The sequence below is a fragment of the Rhagoletis pomonella genome, unplaced genomic scaffold (genome assembly GCF_013731165.1).
Source record: "Rhagoletis pomonella isolate Grant_MI unplaced genomic scaffold, Rhpom_1.0 Rhpom_scaffold_00002, whole genome shotgun sequence".
Lineage (NCBI taxonomy): Eukaryota > Metazoa > Arthropoda > Insecta > Diptera > Tephritidae > Rhagoletis > Rhagoletis pomonella.
In genome coordinates, this window is record NW_023458556.1 from 61,687,751 (window position 1) to 61,701,744 (window position 13,994).

At 35.4% G+C, this 13,994-nt stretch overlaps 3 protein-coding genes across 3 annotated transcripts in view; 2 read left to right on the forward strand and 1 right to left on the reverse strand.

Moving 5' to 3' along the window:
* The window catches only part of LOC118733914 (protein tilB), a gene marked incomplete at its 3' end in the record, with an annotated part of 32,903 nt that overhangs the window by 4,921 nt on the left and 13,988 nt on the right, over positions 1-13,994 (forward strand).
* LOC118733915 (solute carrier family 35 member E1 homolog) lies at positions 555-3,013 on the forward strand. Its single transcript, XM_036463546.1, has 5 exons — positions 555-1,192; positions 1,492-1,700; positions 1,755-1,880; positions 1,952-2,191; positions 2,264-3,013. Exons 1-5 carry the CDS (start codon positions 859-861, stop codon positions 2,516-2,518), a joined length of 1,164 nt encoding a protein of 387 aa, XP_036319439.1. The 5' UTR covers positions 555-858; the 3' UTR covers positions 2,519-3,013.
* LOC118733920 lies at positions 10,277-12,179 on the reverse strand. The gene is made up of 4 exons (XM_036463552.1): positions 11,770-12,179; positions 11,409-11,644; positions 10,708-10,905; positions 10,277-10,646 (listed from the first exon to the last, which is right to left on the reverse strand). Exons 1-4 carry the CDS (start codon positions 12,037-12,039, stop codon positions 10,442-10,444), a joined length of 909 nt encoding a protein of 302 aa, XP_036319445.1. The 5' UTR covers positions 12,040-12,179; the 3' UTR covers positions 10,277-10,441.

Below are 13,994 nucleotides of genomic sequence, written 5' to 3' on the forward strand. Positions count from 1 at the left end.
ACAGTTTTATAACCCTGCGTTTACGCAAGGCAAGACAATTGAGAATATGTATTAATTGTCACATTGTTTGTCTAAAGTAGGCGTCCAGACAATAAACTGTCTTCGAAAGGTCAAAGACAGTGACGAATACATCAAGAGTGAATATATAAGTAAAAAAGTGTAAATGTTTTGCTATTGTATCTGCGAAATTGACTTGTGTAAACCCCCATAAGGAACAGCTGATTTTTGTTTGCAGACGCAACACCTTCATTGTGGCGTATCGTTACGTACGCCACTTCGCATACTCTTCCGTTATAGACGTACAAGTACCCATTCATGGGCGTAGCCAGGTAGGTGCAGGGGGGTACTCGGGCCCCCCCTATCTTTCAAATTTTTCTTATATATATATAAAATAGTACCCTGAAATACCAGCTTAATAGGGTCGATCCCCCCCCCCCCTAAATTTCATTCTGGGTACGCCGATGTACCCATTATGACGGGCCTATTATGTTGTGTTGCATTCCATGATCCAATTCTAATTGATTCATGGTTGTATTGATTCGCGTTAATGGTGCATAAACGGAACATGCGAGTAACGAGATTATTATGTGAGTAACGATTCGATACTTCGAGTCTACTGAGTAACGAACACATACGGTTTGCTACAGCTCTAGATAATAAACCCTGGCAACTCTAGCCATAAAATTTTGCAAATTTTTGTTTCTCTTCTCCTTCCGTATTAATAATTAAAACAATCTGCCGAAATTCAGTTTGTGCTTCCCGTATTTCATATTTAATTCAGGGAGATGTGCTAAAAAGTGTTTGAATATCATTGGAATACTGGGTTGCGGGAGTGATTAAGTAGTACAGCAAACAAAAATGCGCACTGGATTAAGAAGCGCCTCATCCAGACATGTCGTGGCGGTTATAGTCCTATGCATTATCTGGTATCTGATATCCTCTAGCAACAATGTTATTGGCAAGATGGTATTAAACGAGTTCCCATTTCCCATGACGGTGACAATGATACAACTGTGTAGTACAGCCTTGTATAGTGGACCATTCTTTAATCTGTGGCGCATACGAAAATATCAAAACATTTCTAGAGGCTACTATTGGCGCTTGATTATTCCATTAGCGCTGGGAAAGTTTCTTTCATCCGTCACATCACATATTTCACTATGGAAAGTACCAGTTTCCTATGCCCATACAGGTGAGTTGTAACAAATGGATGGCACAATGCAACATCAATTGAGTGCCGATGCTAATCTACTCATATCGCTTGACACGTTGGCCAGTTATCATTGACGTGTTAAGCGTTGTAAAAAAAATAAAAACAAAAGCACTTGGTACTTTGCAGATATTTGTTTGGTTAGCTACATATACATTGAAGTGTATGTACTATATTTTGTTTCGTAACTAAACTTTGGCGGTTGTTTTTTAATTTTACTTTCTCTACAATTTGTTGCTTGTTAATATATAATATAACATGTGTTACAAAATGTGTTTCAGTTAAAGCCACCATGCCACTGTTTACCGTAATCTTGACACGTTTCCTATTTCGTGAAAAGCAACCCACTCTAGTGTATCTCAGCCTAGTACCAATTATAACGGGTGTTGGAATTGCTACCTTGACTGAGATTTCATTCGACATGATTGGTTTGATAAGCGCACTCATATCGACAATGGGATTTTCACTGCAAAATATCTTCTCCAAAAAGGTAAAAACCGTATTTAAATACATAAAAAAAGTACTTCATAAAAAAACAATTCAGGTGCTGAAAGATACGGGAATGCATCATCTGCGACTTTTGGAACTATTAGGAAAATTAGCGTTATTTATGTTCTTGCCAATTTGGTTTTTTGTTGATAGTTTTAAAGTTGTACAACACCCTGCTATTGTAAGTTCATTCCTCGTTACCAACATTAATTTATATCGCAATAATAAAAAAACGAATATTTTTTTCTTTAGACAGGATTTGATTATCGGGTGATAGCGCTTTTGTTCACTGATGGTGTTTTGAACTGGTTGCAGAACGTGGTAGCGTTTAATGTACTTTCGTTGGTCTCACCCCTGACTTATGCGGTTGCCAGCGCATCAAAAAGAATTTTTGTGATAGCTGTATCACTGTTAATTTTAGGGAATCCTGTGACGTGGTTAAACTGCGTCGGCATGACTTTGGCCATATTCGGCGTGTTATGCTATAACAGGGTAAGTTTTTTGTTTACCATGCATAATGACTATGACAATGCAAATTGTAAAAAAAATACAAACTACTTGCAGGCCAAACAGGTGTCTAGAGCGTCAGAGACGGTATTACCTCTAACACAAAATCATCGTATTAAATACGAGCCACTTAACGGAAATCTGGATCCCTACTATCAAGGGGCAGTTACGAGCAGCGTAAATGGTTTCACTAGTAAACGTGGTGAAAAACAGTATCCAAATGTAAATACAGTTGCTGCAAACAGCCTGCTGACTAATGGAAATATGTTTCCAAATGGTAGTACGACAACGACCCGTTTACTTTTTGTTTGATTTCGTAATTAAATTGCTTCCTAGTTTTAAGTAAAGGCAGACTTAAGGAAAGCTTAGTTAGATAAATATTTTGTTGAAGCATGTGCATGTGTGTAAATATGGTATTTTTATACATACAATTTCAGACATTACACAAGAGTCTCGAAACGGATATAAAATCAATAATACAAGAACCCATTTGATATGGGCGAATACTCTTATACTGATTTGTTTTATAAGATTATTAGAAGATTATTAAAATATGTTATAATAGTAACCAATAATTTTGCATACATACATATATGTGCATACATATGTATACGTATGTAATTTAAATTATATCCTTCCCAGAGAGAATTGTAGCAAATGATCACGCTTATGTATGTACCTACATACATACATAAGAGTTATCTATAAAACAGGACCAATTTTAAGGAATTTGAACTGAGATGGTTTATCGCCGTGTGTAAATGTTAAAAAAGCAATAAATCAATATGACCAACTATAAAGTAAAAACGAATTAAACTAGTTTTCCTTACCTATAATATAATGTCATTGTTGTTGAACTGCCAGTCTTAAGAGAGGGCACCATTCAGAAATGTCGCTGATTGCGTGGCCACTTCAATAGTATTTCATATGTTTTAATTTTAAGTCGCTCAGCTAAGTTGATCTACACTGGTGGCTGAAATAATAGAAATATTTTGACCAGTTTTGGCTACATTTCTTTTGTTTTTTAATGTGTAATATTTAATAAACTGCCTATAAATGCGCATTTTAAACTATATGCAGTTTATTTTATAATGAACCAAACTTTTATAAAAAAATATTATTTCTGCTACCAGTATACATAACGCGCATACTTTATATCTAGCATTTCTTTTTTTATTTTGAATAGCCGCATTACATTGAATAATATTTTTTAAAAGTAATTTTCAGTTATCACTCAAGATATTTTGTTCAACGACTATCAGTTATATATGTATATTAGACTGCATCACTCCCCATCCAAAAAAAAAAAAAAATCGGTACTGTTTTCCCATTGGAATTATAAAATCTATTATATTTTAAGACGTCCACCAAAATACTCGACCGATTTGAAAATACCTCAAAAAATGGAGTTTTATTATGAATAAAAATAGTTTCTTAAAGATGTTTTTCAAACAAATCCCCTCAAATGACAAAACGTTTAAGCTTAAAAAATTTACATAAAAAAAAAAAAAATTACGGAATCGTTTCGAGACTCTTGTGTAATTGAAGCAAGCAAAGCAGTGTCTGTCGTGGATGAGGATAAAAATCTCTATAAAATAACAAACATTGATGATTAAGTAAAATGGTTCTATGAAGTTATAAGCAATGCACTTGCCCTGTTTGTACTACTACGCAAAAAAATTAACAATGACTATCCCAGTTGGTTCTCAAAGGAACTCATAATTAAAATAAAAAATAAAAAAGAGGCTCACGTCACTTTTAAAAAGAAAAAAACCCGATATCGTTACCAGATGTTTAGTAATTCGCAGTCCGAGTGCAAGAAATGAAAAGAAATTAAGTGCACAGTGCTATCCGAACTATCTTGATAAAGTTGAAAGAAGCATACAAACAGACTCCTAAAACATTTTGGGGCTTTTTGAAAAATAAACGACGGAGTGACGTCGATATTCCATCAACCATGGTGTGGAATGATGTTACTGCGAGCTTTGGAGCCAACGTTAGTAATCTGTTCGCGTCCTTTTTCGAAAGCGTCTATAATACACCTCGATCACAAATCTCTACCGACGAACTCCAAGATAACGACACAGCCAGTGGCTGCATGGATTCCGGCATATCGAATTTCGAAGTTCGATTTGATGATGTTTTCACACAGTTGTCGACGCTTAACATCAACAAGGGCGCTGGACCCGATTACCTTCCAAACATATTTTTGAAATACTGCGCTGTCAGTCTCTGCGAACCTATTACACACATTCTGAACAAATCCCTAGAGACAGGCAATTTTCCATCTGCCTGGAAAATATCTTACGTTACTCTTATACATAAATCAGGTGATAAATCTAATGTTACAAACTTCAGACCAATATGTCAAAATTCGTTGGCCAAATTGTTGGAAAAAATAATTCTTCCACAGTTAATATTTGCATTCAGAAACATAATTACTACTAAGCAACATGGATTTCTCGGAGGCAGGTCTACAACCACAAACCTATACATTTACATCGGCGCAATTCTCAACCCGTTAGGCAAGGGGCGTAATGTTCATGCATTGTATATCGACTTTAGTAAGGCTTTTGACATGGTGGACCACGAATTACTATTAAAAAAAACTGAGTCAATATGGAATTAAACACAAAGCACTCCAGTGGCTTCGCTCATATCTCACCGGCAGACACCTGTGCGTGCGCGTAAAGGGTCACTTGTCAAGAGAGTACGACGTTGTATCTGTAGTCCCGCAAGGGTCACAACTTGGCCAAATTTTATTCAACATTTTTATAAACGATATCGGTGATAGCTTCAACTCTGAATACTTATTATATGCGGACGATCTGAAAATATATAGAGAAATTAGTAGCGAACAGGACAAATACGCTCTCCAGAATGATATATGCAAATTGGAGACCTGGTGCAAGTTGAACAAGTTTTACTTAAATGTCGAAAAATGTGCAGTGATCGCCTTCTCGCGATCTCATAACCAATCACCACCTATATATCAACTAGGTGGACAGCACATACAAGTAGTTGAAACAATAAAGGACCTAGGAGTAATCGTCGACGACAAACTAACTTTCAGCAAAGATATTAGTTATATAACCCTTCGAGCATAGAGAATTTGGATTTGTGTGTAGATCCGGCAACGAATTTAGAAATGCTTTTCTCCGCGTTTGTTAGGCCAATCCAAGAGTACGGGTCAGTGATATGGTCCCCCTACACGTAGCAACAAATTAACAGCATAGAAGGAATACAGCGTAAATTTTGTAAATTTATGCTTTACTTCACACATGCCGAAAATACTATGACTGTTGATAATATCTACAGCCAATTCAATGTCTCCAATCTGGTGAAAAGAAGACAAGTGACTGACCTGACCTTCTTTAAAGTTGTTCATGGTATAATTGATTCTCCGGAAATTCTAGCTGAGACTGGTTTCATTTGCTCAAGGGCAGAACTAAGAACGAGGAGGCTTCTGGCTGTGGAAAAATCCACTAAAAACTACGTCTTCTCTAGCCCAAAAAATAGAATCAATCGCCTGGTTAACAACTACTCGTCGAACATCAACTTCTTCGGAGCCTCGTACTCTTCATTTCTTGCCGACATCAAAAAACTTGTATTGCAATAATGTACATTTAATTATTTAGTGATTCCGTCACTAATTGAAATAATCAGACTTTGGTAATATGTGTCTTATGTGTTTCCTTTCTTTAATTATGTATTTTTAACAAATTGTAAAATGCCGTTGGCGTGAAGTTCTGAGATTTTCGATGCTGTTTTTTAACTTTTTTCAAAGATTGGTATAAGAAAAACTTGAATAACTGAACCTAAACTCTTCCGATTTAGACTTATGAGGTATCATTGGAAAGGTATGAAAGAGAAAGGTAGGATGAACGAACATCATTCCAAATTGAATTAGGATATGTTGGTACTTGAAAAAAAAAATATTGGGACACAAATGAATTTTTTTGCACATAAATAAAAATTGTGGGAAAATACCTTTCTACCGAGATCCCATAAGTCTAAATTAGAATAGTTTTGGCCCAGTTATTTAAGTTTTTCGTAAATCAATGTTTGAAAAAAGTAAAAAAAAACAGCATCAAAAATTTCATTACGATTCCGTTGAAAAGATTTTTAAATATTTTTATGCAGATTTTTAAGCCTAATCTGTTTTACCATCTGAGGGTTTTTTTTTCAAAAAGTCCTTTAAGACCCTATTTTTATTCATAAAAAACTCCATTTTTGGAGGTATTTTCAAATCGGTCCAGCTCGCTCAAATCTTAATATTTTTCCGAAATATTTTGGTTGACGTCTTAAAATATAATAAATTTTCTAAGCTCGGCGGAATAACCGCAACTTTTTTGGTGATGCAGTCTAATGTATACATATGTATGTATGTACATATATATGTATATATCCTTGTGGTCAGCTGATTAAGGCAAGTGACATTTTGACTAGTTTTGGCTATTTTCCTTTTGTTTACTTAGTGTTTATATTTTTTTTATAAGTCTAGCACTTTACCTAACCAGCCCCCCATAAATCCACATTTCAAACTTCGTACAAAAATAATGAAAATTCCACCAACTTTAACATTTTCACCCGACAATTTTTAAACTTTTTATTTAGAATTTTAAGATCAATTTTAGGTATGTAGTTTTTTAGCTCATTAAATTTAAGTAGGTTAAAGTGTACGATTCAAGAGCTAGAAAATCGCGTTGCGTTTTAATAATTTTTTTGGCTGACGATGTTATGCATTTTCCTCCATATAAATCATGCTCGACAATTTCGTTTGTTTGGGAGAAAATGCCTAGCACTATCAGCAAAAAAATTATTAAAAACAAATGCGATTTGCCAACTAAAATTTAATGAGCTACAAACCTGCATACACAAAATTTTTCTAAAAATTCTAAATAAAAAGTTTAAAATTTTTAGGTGCAAATGTTAAAGTTTGTTGAATTTTCATATTTTTTGTACGAAGTTTGAAATGTGGATTTATGTAAGGCTAATTAGGTAGAGTGCTAGGCTTCCATAAAAAAAAACAAACAACAAAATATAAACATTAAATAAACAAAAGAAAAATAGCCAAAATTAGTCAAAGTGTCACTTGATTTAATCAGCTGACCACAAGTGTAAGTCAAAAAAGTTAGTACTTTTTTCACTTAGGCAAATACAAAGGCAAAGTGGGACGATGGTTCCGTGCCCAGAAGTCCAAGCAACTGGATAAAGCTTTTTACTGTCATTCACCTGGGAGTGGCCAGAAGTGATTCTTTTGCAAAAGGTCTAATCGCAGCTTACGACGTACAGATATTTTAAACTGCGTATCCTCTGGGTAACGTCCAAATATCCGTTTGGAAGCGAGCTAAAGTGAGAAGTGAGTAAAACTACGCATGCGCTGGGTTTGGGTCGTGCCACGTTAAAACCCCTTCGAATGAAAAGCAAAAGGATGCCTTGGATCAGACCCCATTCTTTTGATGACAACTACGACAAAGACCTATGATTTGAAGCCGGCTGGTTAATATCCTCGGGATGACAAAGGCTGACATAACCGCCATTCAAGAAATGCGATGGACGGGGTAAGGCAAGGAAAACATATGCTCGCTCATTTGCGCCCATGACCTGACGGACCAAGATCTCTTATATGAGCGTTTGGGGCGTTCATACGAATGCTGCCCCACTTACGATTCGAAATCGTGCTTGGTGATTTTAATGCTAAGGCGGACAAGGAAGCGATATTTGGCGCCTACGTCGAAAAATAACGAACTGAGGATGATCGACTTCGTGGGGCCCAAAACATGGTAGGAAGCAGTACTAGCTTCCAGCAGAAAAAGATCCAGATACATGGAATATCGATCATTTTGCGACAGAGGATAGAGGAATGCTTCTAGACGTACGTACACTCTGAGGGCCAAACATCGACTATGAGCACTATCTTGCTGCAGCGAAGATACGAAAGAGAGCACTTTTCAACAAACCGACATATACAAACAGTGGAGCCACATTTCCCGCTCATTAAGTACCGTCACCGAAGAAATATAGTCGGAATTTCAGCGAGCGTGAAAGAACAATTGGGAGCTGAAAAGGGAAGCGAGAGGGATCAGCTTTCTAAGCATAAATTACAAGGTCTTATCGAGTGTATAGTGTAGAAGACTGAAGGCCACCGTCAACGAACTGACTGGGGTTTATCAGTGTGGCCTTAGACCTGGCAAATTCACCATAGGCCAGATCCTTACGCCAAATCTTGGAAAAGACTCGCGAGAATAGGATCGACACACACCGTATATTTGTCGAATTCAAAGCCGCTTTGGGCAGCACGAAAATAAGTGGTCTTTATGTCGCTATGTCTGAATTTGGTATCCCCGCGAAACTGATACGGTCGCTTAGGCGGTTACAGTGCCAAACAGGAAGAAGAAGAAATGCAAAGGCATTTGTCATGATATAAGTGAAAACACATTGTTGAAGAGCAAGAGTGGGCAATTGAAAATATGAATCCGATGTCCTTTTTCCACCCATGGTAGCCTATTGACACTCGAGTTTTGACAGTCCCTTAACTCCCTTACAAAAGCTTTACACATACGTACGAACCCACACACAGAGCTTTGCTAAGCGAGCCGATTTTGCCAAGAGGGAGCGAGAAAACAGTTTTCTGAGAAAACCTTTTATTATTGAATCATGATGGCCGCCTACCATACCACTAACTTCAGACCATCTATCAATAATCATCTCCTTTGATAAATCTCTTCTGTGCAAATGAGCGTGACGATCTCCGCTGGATCAGTCACCGCTATCTCAACTTTAGGATTCGGCCACTTGTTGCAAACCAACATAAGCAAAGGAATTGTGAAGGGCTGGATGCGATGGCGCGAATAAGGACTATTGTCTAGTATCATAAAACTGCAAAAGCGCAGCGTGCCTCTTACTTCATCAATATCGAAGATAAGTAGGCTATCTGAGGAAAAAAGACTCCAAAGCCATTGGCCTCTAAGTACTATTCGTGTTGATGGTAAAACATCTGAGTCCAACGGGAAGAAAATAACTCCCTAAGTTCCCCAACTTGTTGTTGGCCACTCTCAACATTTCTGACTCGTGGAAGTCAGAGAGTACCACAACTGAAACCCGTTAAACCAGCCAGAAAATTGGTGACCTATTGTCCGATGACTCTCCTTTCGCCTGTTACGAATACACTTAAAGTATTACTATACCCGTACTCTAAGTGAAGCGTGAGCCCCGCTACACATCAAAATAGCTTCCGTAAAGTACACAACGTTTCATTTCCACATCTCATCAGAGGGAGTTGCACTGATTTCATATTTGGGTCCGGAAATGGCAAGTGCTTGAAAGTAAACGGCTATTACTCCGACTTTTCTCGCTAATAAGTAGTAGTCCTATCCTCCCCTACAAAATTAACGGCGTACCCTTCATCACCTGGACGAATGAGGTCAAGCTGCAATTAGGTATGCACGGCGATGGTTGAAGGTTTATAACACGAACTTTCTAGGAGTCAACTTTGACAGGTTGCTCTTTTTATCCGCGCACACAACCGCATTTGCCAATAACGCACAGAGCCGCAACACAGTCCTTAAATCTCTTGTTGTCAGCACTTGACCAAGAAATGTTATTGGCACCCTATTATTTCGCTACTGTGTGGACCGGTCACTTGTCAGAGCCCCGCACTTTGGATTGCCATGGGATGATTTTTTGTATACCTCTAGCCTTGTAGCCTCATCCGCACAGTTAAGCCTCAATGCTCCTATTTGAGGAGTGTTACATCTTCCTGAGCTGTTTCCGTTTTGATACTATCATTGGGTCCACTTTAAGCCGAGCCTCCGCCCAAGTGTGTCAGAGGGCATCTCTACGAATTTTAATTTAACATTTCGCTAGAATACAAAAACTATTAATTTATTAGGATTGATTTTCTATTACTATTATTTTTTAAGTTGTGTATGCTCTTTTATTAAATTTTTCTATGCGTACATTTTTTGTCTGACCTAACTTTAAAGCTCACTTTATATTTAGAAGCTGGATTAAAAATAAAGCTATCTCTAAAGTTAAGCATTTCCATTACCGGTTTTTGACGTATGTACATATGTATGTTTCTTGGTTGTAAACCAATATAAAACCGATAATAATATGCTTTACTTTAGACATAATCATAAATTTTGATGCACCCGTTAAACATAAAGTGAGCCTTGAAGTTACAGGTTACTTGAGAAAACGGTCCTTAGTATGTGCTTTTTAAATCCCATTTTATGCCTTATTTAACTGTATCCACTCTGCTGTTGCTAAAATGTAAAATCCGAGTTTCTCTAAAAGAGCTTTTGATTTGAAATTTTCACTAACGACCCATGCTGATAAATGCACTTGTTCTGCTGCGGCCACTTGTTTACACAAATATGCTGCCAAAAATCCACCGAATCCCTTTCTTTGTTCCGCTTCTACAACTTGTAATATACTAAATATTAAATTATTTAATAAAGCATACGAAAAGTAAAAATTAAGAGCTCCCAAATTACCCTAAACCAGAGAAGTCATTTTGAAAAGCCCATGCCACCAGTTCGCCGTCGGCAACTTTGAAAATTCCTGCCGTTTCATTCAACTCAATGAGCCCACTTACGAACCCCAGCGAACCTTCTTTCTTGTTCGCCCATAAATCGTGTATGAGCGGAGCATTATCAGTGCTTAGCTTGTCAACTTTAAAGCCATCTTTCAACCTGGCGAAAAGAGAGAGAAAAGTTGTAGTGTAGTTTATGAGATACTTGTACATATGTGCATTAGGATGTCCCACCAAAAAAAGTTGTGGGTTTTCCGCCGAAATCATAAAATGTATTAAATATTCAGACTTTCACCAAAGTATTTCGAAAAAAATTCAATATTTACGTGAGCTGGAGTGACTTGGAAATACCTCCGAAAATGTCATTTGGATTCCGTTGATAAAATGTTTAAACATTTTTCTGCAGACCTTCTAAGTTTAACCTTTTCTGTAGCCTTTTATAATTTTATATTATATTATATGTATATAATTTTAATTATGAAAAAAATCCATATTTGGAGGTATTTTTAAAACAGTCCTACTCACTTAAATCTTAATATTAATATTAAAATATAAAAGATTTTATAATTCCGATGGAAAGCAGTACCGATTTTTTATTTATTTTGTATTTTTTGAAGGCGATGCACCGTAATGTACATACATATGTAAGTATATTGTACTTACTTTTCAATATTGAGTTTAGTCGCTTTTTCATGCTCTAATATCAGCCAGAGGCAACGTCTCGCACGTTGTACGCTTGCTCCATGAGCTAAAGCAATCTTTTTTACCTCATCACAAAATTCAAGATCTACATTTGTTAATAGCGGCCCACTACGCCAGTCGATCAATTTAGTTCCACGCAAACATTTCAATATTTGTGCTTGACTTGGCTCCCACGAATGAAATGATACGCTTTGCATCTGCGAGAAGTGAATATAGTACATACATACATACATACATACATATTTATGTTAGCTAATTATTAAATTTATTTATATATGTACAAATACTCGTGTATAAGTATATATAAATTTTTGTTACTTACCATATCATAGTGTAGACTTACATAGGTACCGTATTTTCTAAAATCATCATTTCTGTAAGTGTAGAATGCTTTACGGAAAGGAAGCCATCCATTTTCGTCACCACTCTCCGTTTTGTTATCTAAATTCTTCAATTGCTGATTCCATTTGTTTTGATTATACATCAAGATATAATGGAAATTCTTTTCTCCATATTTATCCCGATATAATTGTAGCAATTCTTGAAGCTCTTCCTCAGAAAGGCGACGCAAAATATCCACATGATCAGCCATGCGAATGGTAAGGTCTAGCAGCAACTACTGGGGTCCAAAGTACATAATCAGTTGTATCAATACGTTGTTGAATAACACTGTGCAACATATGAAGTTCTAACTCTTTGTGTACTGTAAACATTCATTGAAAGAATTGACTTAGAATTGAGAACTTCCTCATTTTTTAAAGCCGCTAAAAACATATACTTATGTATGTACATTAGACTACAAAAAAAAATCGGTGCGATTTTTCCATTGGAATAATAAAATCCATTTTAAGACGTCCACCAAAATATGTCGGAAAAATATTAAGATTTAAGTGAGCTGGACCGATTTGAAAATACCTCTAAAAATGGAATTTTATGTGAATAAAAATAGTTTCTTGAAGATTTTTTTTGAAAAAATCCCCTCAAATGTCAAAACGGTTTAAGCTTAAAAAATTTGCATAAAAATATAAAAAAAAAAATTAAAAAAAATTTGAACGGAATCGTAATAATGAGATTTTTGATGCTGTTTTTTAACTTTTTTCAAAGATTGGTATAAGAAAAACTTTAATAACACAACCTAAACTCTTCCGATTTAGACTTAAGAGGTGTCATTGGAAAGGTTTTTTCTCATCGTTTTTATTTCTTTGCTAATAAACTCATTCAAAGGATGAAAGAGAAAGGTAGGATGAACGAACGTTATTCTAAGATGAATTAAAATGTGTTGGTATTTGAAAAATAAAAATTTGGTATACGAATGACTTTTTTGGGACAGAAATAAAAACAGTGTGAAAATACCTTTCCACTGAGATCCCATAAGTCTAAATCAGAATAGTTTCGGAACAGTTATTCAAGGTTTTCGTAAATCAATCTTTGAAAAAAGTAAAAAAAACAGCATCAAAAATCTCGTTCTTACGATTCCGTTGAAAAGACTTATAAATATTTGTATGCAGATTTTTTAAGCTTAATCTGTTTTGTCATCTGAGGGGACTTTTTTCAAGAAGTTCTTTAAGAAACTATTTTTATTCATAAAAAACTCCATTTTTGGAGGTGTTTTCAAATCGGTCCAGCTCACTAAAATCTTAATATTTTTCCGAAATATTTTGGTGGACGTCTTAAAATATAATAAATTTTGTAATCCCGGCGGAAAAATCGCAACTTTTTTTGGTGATGCAGTCTTATATACATACATAGTTTAGTTAAAAAATTACAAAGAAAAAATGTTTGTTAATTCAAATTCCTCAAAATTTTTTTCCCAAAAACCTTTTTTTTTGTTTAGTAGGAAATTATAGGCTTTGCATAAATATTATTTCTACTAAGAGCGTAAGTGAATAGGTAACAAAGTTCGCGGCGAGTAAATTTTTGACAACTAGGAGGTGAATAAAATTTCAGTAGCTTATGAGGCTAGTGAAATTATTGACAAATGAATAGAAAATTTAGACAATCGGAAAGATTGTTGATGTGTGAAATTTTTCGTTAAATAAAAGCTTAAATTGATGAATTGCGCTCAGCGATGGTAGATGTTTTCCTTAAATATTAATTTCACTTCGATTTGTAATATTTTATGCCGCATAAATCTGCAGTTATCAAGAATTTAATGCTGTCAAAAAAGATTTCATTTCACACAGCAAATTGGCAAAACTCTCTCACCATAGTAAAAATATTATTCAACAGCTTTCCCCATAGAACTTTGTTACCGATTCACACACGCCCTTAATAAAATATTTTTCCAACAAATTTTTGATAAATTTTTTTTTTTTTTTAAATTACACTTTACTCCAAAAAATTATTATTATTTTCCAAAAATAAGTTTTTTTCCGCAAAATAAAGCCTTTTATGATCAGAGACCCAGAATAATAATTATTTCATGGTAGAGTTTTAAAAAAGTTATCCAAATTTTCGTAAGAATTATAAAAGTCTTTTGATAATAATTATGAGTGAGAAATTTTTTTAAGTCATCCATAACTATTATTTTAAGACTTATATTATAAA